Below are 18,184 nucleotides of genomic sequence, written 5' to 3'. Positions count from 1 at the left end.
AGTCCCTGGCTCTGCCTCCATAAAATGTACAGAATGAAGGATATATTCAACCTCAGAAATAATGTAGAATATTGTACCAGACTTTCTATGAGAAGAGGAAAAAAACAATAGATTTCTTTGGAAAAGGTAAGCCTCAAATAACTATTAGTCTTGATGGAAAGGCTTAAATATTTGGAGACAGGTATGAAGATGCTGATGGGAGGGTGAAAACAGTCAATGTGTTTCAAGGTGCATTTTAAAATCTCTTGCACAACACATGTAAGGTGTTTTCATGTCTAAAGAATTCCTTTTGCTGCTTCAACAGCTAATGCAAGAGATGTACCAAACTGAGCAGTGAGAAAAGAAAGGTCTACTGAATAACCACTTGAGTTTACAAGAAAGGGAAAACAGCATTCAAAGATTTAACACCTGTTTTCATTTCATGTGCATAGTCCTCAGGGAGGCAGTAGTAGTGAGAGGACAAACTCTGGGAATTATAAAGGTGCAGGCCCTAGCTCCCTGACTTACTTGGTTTAAGACCCTGGGCAAACTATTTAACCACACAAGCCTCAGTGTTCTCATCTGATAAATGGGAATAAAAATAGTTACTACACCTCACAAGATTTTGTGAGGATCCTATAAAGCATTTGGCACTTAATCACAAAATATGTGTTAGATAATCCTGTTGTTATTAGAGTATATTAACCTCACCTTAACAGTGTCATCAAATGTCCTCTTTTTCATCAGTTGGTTATGAAACAACATTTACCTACCTTGCACTTTTTACAACAAAGACCATCACTGCACTGAGAGTCTTGAGTCAAGGTGCATTTCTTACAACACTCTGCTCCTTCGAGGACACATTCCTAAGGAATATAATCATTTGCATAATGTCAGAAATGGGGTAATTTTCCTTAAAGTACCAGGATATTTTCTAAAATAAATGAACAACCTCGTAATAATAATAATCTTCCACAAATCTTATAAAACTTCCAGGCATCACCCCTGCTCTGTATGTCTATCTCAGTGTATGGGCCTGGAATGACCCTGAATAACCTAAACGAAGTCATCAAAATACCCAGAGACTTACTGCTGGGGTCCCGCAGTCACACTCCTCTCCAGTTTCAATGAAGCCATTACCACACTCAGGAGGATCGAGAAGCTGTGGGATGAAAACCAAAAAGAGACTTAAAATAGAGACAAATCAATGTCAAAGACTTTATGAGACCCTAAGTGCCACACCTAAGCTTCTGGCATATCTGTCAGTTATTCCAAAATATATTTCTATTTTCCTAAACAGAAAGCACAATTTCCTATAACTTTAGAACTGGGAACCTTAGAACAGAAGTGTCTAATATTGTTTCCATGTCAGATTTAATCATATATATATATGTATATATATAACATACATAACCAAGTAGAGTCTGATAAATGCCATCAAAATAAAATATGATCTAGCCATTGACCAAAACCAAGCCAGAATGACTCCTGAAATTTCATTTCCTTTAAATAGAAAGCAAAGGATTCAAATCTTGGCTCAGCTACTTATCTTGGGCAAACAGCTTGCCATCTCTGGGCCCAAGGGTTTTAGTATTCAAAACAGGAATAATATCAACTGTCCATCTACATCACAAATTGCTGTGAGGATCAAGTTCAGTTACCTGTGAAAAGCCCTTTATTAACTATATTTTCTTGTGTAACAGAAAGTTATTTCATTGACAATGAGGAAAACATCACAAAATAACAAATCCACTAATTTTTAATACAAAATATTGCTCCTCCTATTAACATAGTCCTGCAGAGAATAGCAATGATAACTCTTCCCCAGAAACAGAAGCAGTTTTTGGTCTGTACAAGAGTATATTTTAAGACTGTTTAATTTTAAACTCTCCAATATATGTTTTGACTATAATTTATCTTATGATTATAGGTAAAATTAGTAAATATAGTTGCTATGTTTTAAATATGTAATATGCATTCAAAAATTAATCAAAGTCTACATTTTACAGGATGGCAGTGAATACACAAAATTCAACAAATGTACCACACTCACACACACACGCGCGCGCGCGCACACGCACACACACACTTTCTTAAAACCAACTAGAGGGAAGACACACGACCAAATAAAGAAAGCAACAACAACAACAACAACAAAGAATCCCCACCTAATTTCAAATACTCTCTCCTCTCCAACAAAAGAATCAATTCCTCTACCTCTCAATTTCATTTCCAGTTGAAAGAGAGCATAACGAATGAGACAGCTTTGGAGGCCAAAACTAAAACATACCTAGGTGAAAAGCACTCTCTTCTCTTCCTCTGGGTTCAGAATAATCAGTAATTTTAGTAAAAAAAAAAAACAAACAAACAAAACTTGAACTGTTTTTCCTTCATAGCAGTAAGAATTTTGTTCAATTATCACTTCTGGAACTTTCGGTGCTAAAGTCATTTTATTGCCACGTGATACATTTCCTAAATGTCACCAGAGTGACAGAGGATGAAACCAGTGAAGGACTCCCAAGGCTGTGGTGCGCAGAAGCACGCCACGGTTGATGTAATTGACAAGGACAAAGCATTCTCCTTTCATGTGCAGACTTCCGAGGGCAGGGGGAAGACCTGCTTTCAGGCAGTCAGTGATCAAAGGACGCTCCTCGCCTTGCAAAAGCCTCTGACAAAGTCTAAGCACAGAGAGACTTTCTCCTTCTCTTCTTTAAGCAAACTTGGTTTTCATAGTGAGAAGTACTTGCAATTTTAATCAAACTGCTTATTCTGAAAGGCAATGGCAGGGAGTAATGAAGGAAGCTATGCCCCTGCCCCCTTTCTACCGGTATGAGTTGTGATGAGGTATCCAAAGAGGGGAACTCAAGAAAAACAAAATGAAAAACATTTTGTAAGTTATCCCTGAATCATCATGTGGCTGTATAAATAGAAAATGAAAAAATTTCAGAAAGCAAACATTCTTATTTCTACCTACTTCCTATTCCTATCAGAAAAGCCCCAAATGCTCAAGATTAAAGCTGGCTTTGAAAATGCAAATACTTAGCAAATTTAGAATAGGTACATATTCAATATGTACAAGCCAAGTTGAAAAGCTCTCTTTTATAAGACCAAATGGCTGAAAAATTTATGTTTATCATACTTTAGAAAGATTAATAACTAATAACTGTTCACACTTATTACCTTAGAAGGTTTGTTGAAAAGGCAGGCTCCACCTCCACTATTCAGGAAGTCATGATACTCTTCAACATTACATTGGGTAAACTTCTTAGGAAGATAGTAGCTATAAGACAGAAGGAAATTAATAGCTGGGTACAATTTTTGTCTCCCTTGTCTGTATATTAGTGTTAAAATTGAACATTGTTAAAATTATACATTTTCTCAAAAGTGAAAAATAAATTCCACTTATGTACAATATTTGCATTCAAGTCCCTAAAAGTTTTATTCAATCACTATATTTCTAAATTCTTCATTTGGTGACCAATGATGATGATGGTTGTTCATTATTTGCATACATATTCAAAGGAAACACACACACTTGTGATTTCCATCCAAAAGAGGAATAATTTATTTCATAATAAGTCGTTCCTAAATATTACAATTGGGCTGTAACCCAAACTGCAAAGCTGTCTACAAAACCACTGACCTGTAATCTACAAATGTGTCAAGGTCATGACAGTCAAAGAAAGTCAGGAACTGTTCCAGACTGAAGGAGGCTAAAGAGACATAAAAACCTGATGCCTGATTCTGAGCCTTTTCTAAAATTACATTCTGAAACACAGAGCCAGTGTACAATGAGGGCTCGGAATGAGGTGACTGTATTTGTTGCACTGTGTTTTTGTAGAGGATGTCCTTATTGGAAGAAATGCACGCTAAGTTGTTGGCAGTGATGGGGCACCAAGTTAGCAATTTATGATTCAAGGACAAAAAGGTTTTGTTACTATTCTTGCAAATTTTCAAGATTGTTTCAGATTGTTTCAAAAAATGTATACAAATAAAGTAACAAAGGGTCAATAGAAAAAGAAATAACTATAGAGCAATTTGGCAATGTGTGTTAAGAATCTTCAAAATGAGAAATATTCTCAAATCTAATAGTTTTAATTTAAAAAAATTTTTTCTTGAGCCCTAACTGGTTTGGCTCAGTGGATAGAGCTTCGGCCTGTGGACTGAGAGGTCCCAGGTTCGATTCCGGTCAAGGGCATGTACCTTGGTTGCGGGCACATTCCCAGTAGGGGGTGTGTAGGAGGCAACTCATCAATGTTTCTAACTCTCTATCCCTCTCCCTTCCTCTCTGTAAAAAAAAATCAATAAAATATATTTTAAAAAATAAATAAATAAAATAAAAAATTTTTCTTGAGATAATTAGCTATGTGCTCAAATATGTCTGAACTCAGATATTTATGGTGGCACAGTTTATAATAGCAAATAACATGAAAATAACCTAAATGTTCAACAGTTTAAAAAAACCTGTTAATAAAATAGAATACCATGTAGTTATTAATAATCATGGTGTTCAAAATAAAGACTCAGAAAAAAAATGTGGATAATGTTAAGTAAAAAAATGAATACATAGTTACATATCCAATAGGATCCAAACTTTATAAAAGCACAACAAAAATGAAAAGAAAAAGATACTGCATTTAAACATTATTTTAATATTGTTATTGTAACATTAACCATGGTATTTAATTATGTAGTAAGTATTTCATTTTTAAAATCTGGATAATAGTTTACAACTGTTCACTCTTTCATTCCTTCTACCTTTTCAATTATGATGGAAGTGGATGGAAGAGAGGGAGCCCCGAAGCTGAGTGAGTATCTGGAATGGTACTGAAATAAGAGCACAAGATGATGAAAGTTTAGAAGTGTGTGTGGGGGGCGGGGCGGGAGGGGGTGGTTCGAGAAGAGATTAGACAAAGATCTTATATGCATGTGTGCATTACCTATGGACACAGACAATAGGGTGGCGAGAGCCTGGGGCGGGGTGGGAACCGGGTGGCAGGGAGCTCTGGGAGGAAAAAAGAGGGACATCTGTAATAATCTCAACAATGAAGATTAATTTAAAAAAAAAAGTAAGGGGTAGTGATCAGCTTGGCACGAAAGGAATGATTGTGGAATTTTGAAAGAATAAAAGGTTAATGCCTGATAGTACCTGACGGGTAGGACAGGGTACAAACAACAACCTTCCTCAGGAGAGCGGCTGTGCACAGCTCCTCCCACTCCTCGTGCAGTGAGGCGCCTGTGGTAGCTTGAAACCGGCCCTTGTAGTGTCTACTACCCCATAGGCTCTACTTATGGTGGAAGGCTGCTGGCCATCCGGGAAGTGACAAATCTGGGCTTTTTTCTTGTTTTTGTTTTTGTGAGTCAGCTGACCAGCACAGTCCTGTTTATAACCCACTGAATTTGACTTGAAGAAGGTAAAAGGAATGAGATTAGTATGTAAGCCATCAAGAACGAAGCTGTTGCTCATCTCCAGCCTAGATTCAAGGTCAAAAACATCCTTGACCTTTGACCTTCTGGATTAACTGACATCAATTGTTTTCATAAATAAGATAGTCGTTTGTGAAAATATTTTACATAACAAAGCCACTGAGAAAACCTACTGATTCTCTCCTAAATGCCTGTGGTGAGGGTCCATGCACTAAGTTATTGGGTGTCATATTCCTAGGAAGACAGCAGCACAGCAGGGAAAGGAAAAGTGAGGTATTTTCAAGTAGAGTGGCTCACCCGGTGTCTCCCATTATGCATCCAGACCATGTGTCCTCACATTTACACTCACCTAAGAGAAGAGGAATACACACGCCTTACTACAAAGTAAAAACAGGTGCCTTCTAGTAGTTCCTATCTTAAAAAGTATATCTTAACTTTATTCCTAATATAATTTTTAAAAAGTAATGTCTGTTTTCTAATATTTTTTATAGTTTCTATGCAGTGAATAACCACAAAAATCTACCCTAACCCTGTCAAGTTTACATAATTCTTACTAAAATTAAATCTTTTGATATTTTATCAAGTGGCCATATTTTGAAAGAGTTCACTTAAAATAAAATACAATGAAACAGTGACACACCACTCCAGGATCTTAGTTTCACAGGCCTTTATGAGAATTCTTATAATTTCCTGTTTATTGTTAAAAAGCCTCTGCACCAAGGCCGCTGGCAGAAGGCAGTATGATATATCGGTTAAGCAGAAGGGCTTCAGAATCAGAATCACCCAGGTTCAACATCTGGGCTTGCCATTTAACTTAATCTTGAGACATTAGCCTTTTATGATCTAGTCACATCTGTAAAATGGAGCTAAGAATGCATATCTGGCAGGAATATCTAGAGGATTAAATGAGTATCTACATGTAGATAATACTGGCATTCAATTGTTTGTCATATAATCGATATTCCACAAACGATAATAGTGATTAATATAAGCAATCATATTTATAATGTCTATTAAAAATAAAATAAATATGACTATAAGCAATGTACTCATAATACATAGTGAAGTAACTTGGTAAAATATATTCCTCATAGATGCTAAACATAGCATACTTCACTAGGTCCATATTGACTAAGCCCTTTATCAGTCACGCAAATTCTCTATGGCCATATTAAGAGATGTTTTAAATAAACCATAATAAAACAGTATGCCTTAAACCTATATGCCTAGGATTTCTTTATTAAAACATTTAAAATTATTTTGTCCTTTTTATATGAAATTCAAACATGTATCATCACATAACTTTAAACATTCATAACACATGGAGAAATTTTCATCTGTAATATAAATATAATGGTGTATTACTTTTGAAAAACGTTTTGTTTCATGCCCTAGCTGTTTATCTTATGTTATCATCCAAACTCTTTTGATCAAGCAACTGAATTAAAGAATCTCATTCTCCAAAATATTTCACAGATAGTCTATTTTAGACACAATTAAACCACACGTGTACTTTAACTTACCACTTGCTAACTTCCTTTTGTCTGAGATAATGCCAATATTATGGGCTAATGACTGGGCAAGTGTAACTGCCATTAAATCAGTTTTCCCAAACTGAAAAATAAAACAAAAGTAAAATACATGTAAATGTAAATTATTTTTATTTAAGACAGGCCAGAGAAAAATTCACAATATAATTGAAAATAAGTAATCTCTAAGTATTTTATTTGGCACAGGTTAAACACATAATAGCCAATACTGAACTACTGAGCATTTGGGTAGACGTAGTAAGAAATAAATCCGTGTTTGATTAAGCCTTATAGACTAGAAACCAGGGAATGGCCAACTTATCAGTTTGGAAACTTAAACCTAATTCTGAGTCCAAATTTCACCAGTGATATGTCTGAAAAATGTAATACTTACATATAATTAGTGATTTGGATAATAATAATAATAAATGAGCAAATTATTTGGAACTTTTCATCTCTGTGTGTCCACTTGTACTCCAGAAATTTCCCCAAAGTAAATAGAACGTGGCTTCTGAGAACAAATGCTAAATAACAGGATGTGGTGATGATCTTTGGCCAAAAGAAACTTAAGGGGGCCTAGAGGTATTTTTTTTTTTCAATATACAGCCTCCCAAGGATTCAATTATTTCCTTTTAGGTCACTTCCATCAGGTTTAGTGCCGTAGGGGTAGAAGGAAAACTTTGAAAAGGCTGGTCTATTTTTTTCTCCAAAAATTTGCCAAGTATCAAAAAAGGAAGAAAATTTCCAATTGGGTTTTTGTAATAAGCTGAACAATTCAGAAAATTACTCAGTTCTCTGGAAAATCAAATTGATAAACAAGGCTTTATTGTCCATGAAGGTAAAAGTAAATATTTTCACTAAATAACCTGGAAATAGCTAAATCTGGAAATTATTCTAAGTAGACCATGAACAGAATTATCAGATATTATCTTCTGTTATTTCCTTATTCTGCCCTCTGGTCATTTACAGTAACTACACTGGTATTCATAAAACAACCTAACGTGGAGAATGTGGAATACTGAGGACTTATCTCTTAAATATTAGGAAAACATTTTCAGCCATCATACCACTTTGTACTGCACAGATGTTCACACCTACTTCATTCACGCCTCCTCCTTTCAGCAACGAGCAAATCCCACCAATATAAGCTGCCCCGCTCCGGCTACTCTCAAATTGACTTCCCCTTTCAGAAAAGGAAATGAAAAATACTTACTGCTCGCAGTTCAAATATCATAACACCTCTCATTATTAATTTATCACACTTATTTTCTCAATGCACATAACATTTGTATACTATACGTTCCTGAAGCAAAGAAGGAATATGAAAATTGTTTATACACATGACCAAAAAGAAAGGTTTCTGGGGATGTTTCCCCATATAATCACTATCTTCAAGAGAACTCTGCCTATTAAAAAAGAATTACTAATATGATGTACTCTGAGAAGGATACAAAATCACTACTGTGCTATTTCTGCCAAAAAATGCATAACTTGAATCTTATAACAAGAAAATATCAGCTCCACAAAGAGGGGCATTCTATAAAATAATAGGCCTATACACTTCAAAGTGTTAAGTTCAAAATAAACAAAGAAAGGCTGAGGAAATCTTCCGGATTACAGATTAAAGAGACATGACAGCAATGTGTGGTCCTGCATTAGATTCTGAATTTGAGGCAGGACAGAATTAGCTATAAAAGACATTATTGAAACAATTAGTAAAATTTGAATATAGACTGTAGGTTAAATAACATATTATACCAATGCTAAATTATCTGGTTTTAATAATTTACTATAGTTATATAAGAAAATGCCTTGAGTATTAAGTAGTAAATGCCTAGTAAGGTCTCCAAGTTACTCTCAAATGGTTCAGGAAATAACAACAACCTGATAGATGGATGAAAGGAAGAAAAAGGGGTAAGAAGAATGAAAGGAAAGAAATAATAAAACAAATGGGGCAAAATGTAAACAATTAACGAGTCTGGATGAAAGGCATAGGGTTTTTCCTTACAACTTCTCTCTAAGTTTGAAATTATATAAAAATAAAAAGTTACCCCCAAAATATACTCTTTTACTTCCATTTATAACTTTCTTCAACAAAAGCTCTGACTTCAAATGATAGGTTTTTAAAATGCTATTATATATATCTTGCTATTATATCAAATAAACATGTTACAAAAAAACCTTTAAGAGTGAGAAAAACAAAAGATAAACTCTGGAAATACTAAGCTCTCATCTTAAATCAAGAACATAGTTAACATTTAAAAGCCAACAACTTTAAAGAGTATAATTAATAAGTTAAAAATACTCTGTATGAACATTAACAGTACTTCTACTCAATACATGCTTTCATTAACCCTCTTGAAAATTTAAATGAAATGTATATGCAATAAGAAAATAACTCAAAATTAAAGCTCTTACATTTTCATGCCAATTTGAAACTATCTATACTTTAAAAACTTCTTCCAAATGTATCTTCCCTATCAAATCCTAATTGTATTATGTAGTACAAAGGATACACTGCAGTCACAGGTCATAGAGCATTCAACATGGAACCAGGAAAAGTAATAAATCATTACAAAAGTTACGTACGAAAAAAGGTGAACTGCATCACTTTTCTCTTTGATAAAATCCCTCCTGTATTTCATAAACTCACGTAGGGTGATCAATGGATTTTCAGATATGGCAAACTTGTTGTCAGCTGCCCAGGTTTCCATGGCAACCAATACTATCCTTGTTTTAAGTTGGTCTTTATATATCTAGTGTATAACAAAATGAACACACCAGCTATACATGTGGTAAAATCAACATGTTTAATGAACAGGACAAAAAATTTCTACTTAAGGAAACACCTTGAGTTTTAGTTAATGTAAGAAATTTCATTGTTTTTAAGGGAGATAATTATTTTTCTAACTTACATGCATTTCCCTTGAGTAACAGGGAATCAATTGTTTAGCAAGTAACACCCAAAGAATAGCACTAGTTAGAAACAAAAAAATCATGTTTTGACAAATACTTGTGCCTTTATTCAAGGCTCTCTCTGAGTCCACCTTCTGGCACCCAGACAAAGCATCCATGCATTCTTGAGTTCCCCTAGCACAGTGGTCGGCAAACTGTGGCTTGCGAGCCACATGCAGCTCTTTGGCCCCTTGAGTGTGGCTCTTCCACAAAATACCATATTTATAGAGTTGTACAACCACCACCTAATCCAGTAGTCGGCAAACTGCAGCCCCTTGAGTATGGCTCTTCCACAAAATACCACGTGCGGGTGCGCACGTACAGTGCAATTGAAACTCTGTGGCCCATGCGCAGAAGTCAGTATTTTGTGGAAGAGCCACACCCAAGGGGCCAACAAGCCGCATGTGGCTTGCGAGCCGCAGTTTGCCGACCACTGCCCTAGCAGAAATGGAACAATGAAGACTCTCCAAGGAAATCCTCTCTACACACCCGACTGTCCCTGCCTAACATCATAGAGAAGGTACAGGCATTGTGAGGGGAAGATTTGGAAAGTAGATTCGGTAGGATTATTTAGTTGCATAATTCCCGCAGCATCAGGCACCCTTTTGAAAAAGGCAAATCTTATACTGCTTTCCCACTGGTAGAAGTACAGGGTGAGTATCTTTGTTAGGGCCTATGACCCAACCTTTTCTTTTTCCCATGTGAAAAATTCAGGAAGGAATATCAGGCATAAACCTGTGGGTAACTGTGGCCACTTCCTGTTACCATCTTCCCAGCCAGATACCGAAGGCAATAAAGTCAACTGCACGGTTATCAGGGATTTGGGAGACGCCTTGGCTAAAGTGTAACTTAGAGTAGTGAAAGTGTAAGAACCATATTATCTGTTCTACTAGCCATCAAGAGATAAAATTCCTCTATGGCAATATTGAATCGGGTTGATACTTACTAAATCCGCCATGTTCACCACAGATTTCGCATACGTATTGGTATGTACAACCGAAAGCCGGTGTTTTTTAAACTGAAAGCAAAAGGAAACAAGTGAAGGGCTTTCAAAGTCACCAGCAAATAATCAACTCAACAAAGAAAACATGGTGTAATTGAAAGATCTATATGGTTTTCTGTAAATATATATATATGTAAATAAGAATTGAGAACTAGTCCTTTACATGCTGTAGTCTGAGAAAAGGCTCTTCAAAGTTGGAGGCCTCAGTTTACTCATCTGTGATATGAAGGGAAAAATACTCATTCCATCTACTCCACAAATTTATTTCTAACAAGAGATTATTATTCAAAATGATTAAAACATATAAAGTTATCTATGAGTTGCAAGACATACTAATATAAGTAGCATCCAAGTCAGATAAAGTGAATGGAATACTGCTAAAAGTATAAAAATGTATGAATTCTATAAGACGTATTCAGCCAGGAGAAGAAAGCCCTAAAGGTTACAAAGAGGTAGCTTATAGGCTAGATGTGAATCACATATATCTTTTGTTTGGCCCCAATGCTATTTTAAAACTCAGGAAATACCATATAAAACCTGATTTCTGGCTTCGCTTTAAATTAGCATCCCCACATGGTAAAAACGGGACCCACCAGACCAGCCATGTGACATTCCTTTCTTCACCACAGGCCTCACTCCTCTCTATTGTTTAACACCTGACTCACTTTATTTGTGTTTTCTGCATAAAGATGTCTATAGACATCTGAATTTGTGATATTCCAAAATACCCAAAATTATGTTTTTGCAACTTATGCTTGTTTTGTAAAAATCTCAGGGAATAGTAACATGCACCGAATTCGAAAAGGTAGAAAGGTAAAACTTAGTCTTAGCCTGAGCAAGAAAGAAGCACTCAATCTTGATGGTATAATCAGTAAAAAGAATTAAAATTGATATTATTTGTTTAATCATATGTAAATAAATTATATTTTCCCTCAAATCATTCAAAGTAAATCCAAATGTACTTTCATGTGAAATTAAATAAAATCAAGCAATGTGCATCATTGAACACTTTTAGTACAGTGCCCTAGTTATGCAGAACTAATATAAGACTAGACTGTGACTATAACCATATGACTGCCCATGAACTGAATCTATACAGGAATTGAATATAACAAAATAACAGACTCAACAAAAATGAGTTCTGCTAGGTTCTTATCCTAAAAATCTTTATTACTTGGCTATATAAGCTTTCCCATATGGTTGACTGCACAGCAAGGCAGAAATAGAAATGTTGCTTCTATTTCACTAGGATAAACTTGAACATTGAAAACTAAAGTGTCACATTATTGGTGTCTCACTAGTGGAACTTTTCATTTTTTTAAAATCTTGCCCTTTTAGTAAGAGGAAATATTAGCCCCTATATTAGTCAAGTAGGAATTGATATTAATCAAGAAAGAGTTGACATTATGAGTCCCAGAAATATTTTTGGAACGTCACAAAATACCATTAGTTACTTTCACCTAAGGGTGTTTCCTTCTTGTAGGTTGTTGCTGGGTAACAAACATATCTGGTTACACAAATACCTTGTCCAGGTTAACGCTTTATGGACCGCTTTCTTCTAAACATATTCCGCACTGACCAGTTTTATCCAAGGTACGAACAAGAGCAAACAACAAATTCAGCAAATCCTACCATGAGATGATCGTTCACAATCATCAGTTCAATATATTTGGTTTCCTCCTCTACATTTCGAGGGTGGCGATGGAGCTGCAATATAGTAAAGGAAATGGCACCTAAATAGGTCCTCTTAACTTGGCTGTGAAAAACTAAAAAATATGTCAGACATTAGATTCTCAGACCTTATTCATCTTCTAGCTGAAAATGTGTGCCTTTTCACCAACCTCTCCCTATTCCCCCACCTCCTAGACCCTGGGAACCACTTTTCTATTCTGTTTTCATGAGTTTGACTTTTTTGTTGTTGTTTTTTAGATTCCATTTATAAGTGATACCGTACATTTTTGTATTTTGGATTTAAGGCTGAATAATATTCTATTGTATATATGCCACATTTTCTTGATCCATTTATTCTTTGATGGGCACTCACATTAATAATACTGCCTTGTATAACAAAGTTGCTAAGAAAGTAGAACTTCAATGTTCTCCCTAAATAGGTAAATGAGTGAGGTGATAGATGTGGTAATTAACTCCATGGGGGAAATGTTTTCACAATGCACACTTAAATATCTTACAATTTTATTTGCTAATTATACCTCAATAAAGCTGAAAAATTTTTAATAAGAGAAACTAAAAAAAAATATGGAGAAGTAAACAAACCAGTTTCCCCCTTTTATTCATTTAGCATTTATTTTTTCATTTTCTTCAATTAGTTTAGTTTTTGAGGAACTAATACATGTACATGGTTCAACAATTAAAGAATTATAAACAAGTAGGGGGTAAAAGTCTTCCTCTTGCCTCTGGCCCCATTTACCTGGTTTTTATCCTTCCCCAACAATGGGCACAGCAGTTACTGATTTCTTCCAGAAATATGTACGCACATAAATCAAAGGATATGCATTTCATTATGTACTTCCATCTATTTCATTTGCAGGCTATTTTCATTTAACAGTAGACCTCAGGGATTGTAATAAAATGGTTTAATTTAAACTCCATGAATCTCTGAGAGGTCTACCAGGAGTGAGATGATTGACACTTGTGTTCTTTAATCTCCAAATCTTGGATTGAGACATGTTCCTTCCTCTGGCGGGGGTGAGGGGATCCCCCAAATGACACAGGAACTTTGTTAGGATAGTTCTGAGAGTTCCCATGTTTGGGTTATGCAGTGCAGCTACATCTGTCTGTTCAACAAATTTTCTCCACCTTCAAAATCATGACCAGAGAACGCTACTGGCAAGAGCCACTAAGGCAGCCATATGCCTTTGTTCTCCGCAGTTAGTCTATAACACAATCTTTAACAAGGTACGCAAAATTAACTTTTTCCTTTACGCCATGCTTTTTGATAAACAGTTTTTTCAATAAAATCTTTTTGCTCACTTGCCCAAGGGCCATTTTGGTGATGAGGGTATACAATCAAACCTAAATCCATAATGAATGTGTTTTGAGTACTGCATTCAAAGCAAACTAAAACATTCCTGCCATGTGGATTTTGTTTCATTGCTAACACACTCCCAAACTTTAAAAAAAAATTTTTTTTCAAAATCCCTTATATTAAGTTGGTAAGGAATGACAGACATAATTTGAGGTTTGGAAACCAAAAAGTCACATAAACTGCACCCAGTCACAGGAGTCTCTTTAAAAATGGGTGTTTTTAGGGTGCTAGTCTCTGCTTTTTTAACTGTGGAGGAGACTGAGCCTTCTAAGTTAATACAGTAGATTCACAAGTTTCCACATTTTCTGAAGGTCAGAAAGTTGCCAATATTGGCCTCACAGTTTTAAAACACTTCACCTTCCTGGGTCGACAGGGTTCTCAGAAAGAGAAATCAAGAGTCTGCCTGCTTAGCATATGACTGGATGTTACAAATGTTTATGAAAAACATAAAGGATTATGTCAACAGAAAATCATCCTATTCCCTCATTTATTAACTTATGAAAATAATTCCTGTTTCCAATTAAATCCTCATGGCAATTACTCATGTCTATTTAATTGGGCCTCAATATATATGCATATTCACAAAATATATAAAGTTCATAGTAGTAATTCATAGAACACAAAGACTTCTGAGAGTCAGTATATTAAGCTTATGTGGTCATCAGAACTCTGAGACCAGACTTTCTAGGTCAGAATCCCAGATCCACCACTGGGTAACCCAATATATCCATGGGCAAGTTACTTAAGCCTCCTATGCTTAAATGTCCTTATCAGTAAAATGGAGATAATAATAATAATACCTTCCTCATAAGATTGTTATGAGGATTACATGTGTTAATACAATTAGAATTCTTAGAACAGGGCCAGGCACATGGTAAGTACTCAATAAAATTAGCAATTACTATTCACATTAGAAATTTGTTTGTAAACGTGTTTTATTTCATACAGATTAAACATATTTTAAAAAGAAACACCTGTTTCCTTCAACAGTTTGATCTTACTAGAGATCTAGTTCGCTCACCCTGTGTTTTTAAGCCACACACATACTATCACACCAACCACCACCACAATGGTGATGATTGCTTAATTCTGATGGCCCAAGTTCTTATTTTGTCTGAACCATTTATCAGTTCCATAATTCTGCACGAGTCATCTTCACATTGAAAAGCCACTGTTTTTTTCCTGGATAAGAGTAATAATAGTACCTACTTCATGTGGTTAAAGCACGGTACAAACAGTTGTTATTTTTATTACTAAGTCCAAGATGCATTGAACATTCATAAAGTAGACATCCTAACTCAAGTGTGACAATAGCATTTGTGGCTTCAAAACCTGATGTATTCACTCAGAAGGGGTTATCTTTAAAAGGATAAACACAAGGTTATGCACCATACAGGCAGACACCAGGATATGCATACGAGGTGGTGCATACCAGGTAAGGAAAAAGACCTGTGTCAGAAAGCATCTGAGATGCCAAGGCAGGGCCCCATAATCCATCTGCATGATGAATGACCACATTATCACCACTGTCTTGAATCCTTTCAGAGTCTATGAAAAAATATATCCACACCTCCACTGCTGGCGACAGATCCATTGTGCGTATTGCTTACCACACCCTGACAAATGTCGTGACTAATATCCTCTCACAGGGACTTAATGTGGAGTCAATTGACTGGTAGTTGCCACGTGTTTTTAAAGCATCACGATATATACCTGTGAATACATACCTGCCGTTTAGTCCTTTTTGGTCTTGGTTTCAAAATAAATTTTGGTGGAGTGATGTTTACTTGTTGGAACTCTAAAAGGAAATAAAAATAAACTTATTGAAATTTCTATCTTTATTTCATACAAGGCAATCAAAGTTTTACTAGCTCTTCCTAATAAAAATTATATAATTATACTTTATTAGTACTTCTGATTATTAATAAGTAGTTGTAAATCTTATAAGATATAATGTTGCACTTAATGATAATACAGAACATTAATCAAAACAATTGTGTTCATATCAGTACTGAATAAATATATTATGAACTAATATAATTCAAACAAATCTCAAACATTATTCCTGTTCTCACTTATCTCAAAGTTTTTCTCATATTTCTTCCATAAAACCATTACATTCTCTATTGGGAACCTTCTAAATAGCCAACTTGACCGACACGTTTACTACTGACCTTCACTAAAGAATGACACTCTAAGTGTTGGTGAAGAAGTGTTGGTGGAGCAATTAGGACTCTCATATATGAGAGTATAAAATTGATCAAAAAGAAAAACAAAGAAAGAAAAGACACTGGTTTTAAGAGATGTGTCATGTAAAACAAAAGGTTCTACCATCAGACAAGTGTGGAGAACATCTGATAATATTCTGTCTCTGGGAAATACATAATGCATAAAAAGACAAAGGTGCTAATAATCCATAACCCAGTGAAACTATATTTAATTACAAAATAATAAATTTAGTTTTGAGTTTATTTCACAAAAATTGCAGTTTTGACATTTATTTCTAATTTTCTTCTAACTTATCATAGTAAATCCAAGCGTCTTGAAAAATAAATAACACTCAAAATTGACAGAGCCAACTTCTGATAAGAAAAGAAAACCAGAAATTAATTAAGACAGACCTGCGTTTTCAAAGAATATGTTCAAAACTCATTTTTAATAACAGCAAAATGGCCAAGTCCCTTCCAAAATTTCTGTTGGAAATAAGCCCTCAAGAAAGTCTCTTTTTTTTCAAATTACAAGATTGTATCATGGCAAGCCTACAATAAAGACTGGGGGAATCATTTATCACTTTAAATATTAATTAATGTTGATTACTTCCAGTAATATCCGTTAGATTGTGGCTTTATTCTCAGGCAGCTAGTCATGAATAATTTTCTTCCCATAGAGGGATTATAAAAGTTACATAAGGTAGCTGTGTGAAATAAGAGCATTATATGCTCATTTGCAGATTTTTCAAAATAGTGAATCCTATAAAATAGGACCTTATATCCCTTTGGCAACGGGAGAGAAGGGGGAGTCCTAGTTCTCTTTAAGGGAACTGCATGAAGTCACGGAGTTACCAATTTATTTCAGAGAGGAAGGGACATTAGAAAATATTTATTTCATTTCTGATGAGAAGACAATGAAAACTTTTAAGTCATTTTCCTAAGTAGTAGTTTAGGATTTGCTATCAGTTTAGTACATTTTCCAACTCCCCTTGGTCCTCTCTCCCAGAGAACATTCTCATTGTGAGAGGAAGTGACATTAGAAAATATTTATTTCATTTCTGATGAGAAGACAATGAAAACTTTTAAGTCATTTTCCTAAGTAGTAGTTTAGGATTTGCTATCAGTTTAGTAAATTTTCCAACTCCCCTTGGTCCTCTCTCCCAGAGAACATTCTCATTGTGCCATAATCCAAACCTCCAGTCCATCTCTTCCTAGCTGTGGGACCATGGAAAAGAAACCAGCTGAGCTTCATCTATAAAATGGAAATATTAATATATATCTCACAGAGCTGTTGCACAAATTACAGTGAGATTAAAATTTAGAATGTATTATGGCCATGATCAGGCTCACTGAACAGAGAGAAGCATCTCCACCCCAGATACTGGGATGTGCCCTGTCTTCAGAGGAGAACACAATGAGCCCCGCGGAGCTAGGACCCTGCACAACCACTGCTCCACTAAACGAGGCCAACTGTCACGTAAAGATTTGGATGCAACTCTTAAATCAACATCTGTAAACAAATGACCAATAAACATGCATGAGAAGGAAAGACTAATTCCACAAATAGCATATAAAACAACAATGTTAATCTAAAATAATTATTCCTTGAAATGCTGGGGCATAGAGAGATGAGGATAACAACAAATGGGAAACGGGAGAAACCAAGATGGCAGCATAGGTAACCACCTGAAATTACTGCCTCGCACAACCACTTCAAAAATACAACTAAAAGACAAAACGGACATCATCCAGAACCACACGAAGGCTGGCTGAGTGGAAATTCTACAACTAGAAGGAAAGAGAAAAGCACACTGAGACTCAGAGGAGGTGCGGAAGTAAAGTGCAGAGGTACGGAGGCGTGCGCGGAAAGGGCTGGCAACTGAGGACATGGTTGTCCTTTTCAAACAGGAGGGAGACATAGGCTCCCGCTCTGAACTCCAGTTCTGGGCAAGTCTCTAGGACCCAGACTCATACGGGGAGAAACTGGACCGTCTGGCATCAGGCGGAACTCAAGGGCAGCTTTCTCTTAGAGGTG

At 35.6% G+C, this 18,184-nt stretch overlaps 1 protein-coding gene across 11 annotated transcripts in view; it reads right to left on the bottom strand.

Moving 5' to 3' along the window:
• Positions 1 to 18,184, bottom strand: part of ADAM22 (ADAM metallopeptidase domain 22) — a 175,056-nt gene that overhangs the window by 49,084 nt on the left and 107,788 nt on the right. For all 11 annotated transcript variants that reach the window (XM_015558317.1, XM_015558318.1, XM_015558319.1 and 8 more), the window contains exons 8-17: positions 15,667 to 15,737; positions 12,526 to 12,600; positions 10,837 to 10,908; positions 9,525 to 9,691; positions 8,034 to 8,118; positions 6,930 to 7,020; positions 5,704 to 5,755; positions 3,160 to 3,259; positions 1,070 to 1,141; positions 753 to 845 (exon numbers count right to left, since the gene is read on the bottom strand). In XM_015558317.1, the coding sequence (XP_015413803.1) occupies positions 753 to 845; positions 1,070 to 1,141; positions 3,160 to 3,259; positions 5,704 to 5,755; positions 6,930 to 7,020; positions 8,034 to 8,118; positions 9,525 to 9,691; positions 10,837 to 10,908; positions 12,526 to 12,600; positions 15,667 to 15,737 (878 nt within the window). The remainder of the gene's footprint in view (positions 1 to 752; positions 846 to 1,069; positions 1,142 to 3,159; positions 3,260 to 5,703; positions 5,756 to 6,929; positions 7,021 to 8,033; positions 8,119 to 9,524; positions 9,692 to 10,836; positions 10,909 to 12,525; positions 12,601 to 15,666; positions 15,738 to 18,184) is intronic.

This window comes from Myotis davidii, unplaced genomic scaffold (assembly GCF_000327345.1).
Source record: "Myotis davidii unplaced genomic scaffold, ASM32734v1 scaffold187, whole genome shotgun sequence".
In the NCBI taxonomy this organism is placed as follows: Eukaryota; Metazoa; Chordata; class Mammalia; order Chiroptera; family Vespertilionidae; genus Myotis; species Myotis davidii.
The sequence above is the reverse complement of the archived record's forward strand: the minus strand, read 5'-3'. Positions and strand labels throughout refer to the sequence as shown.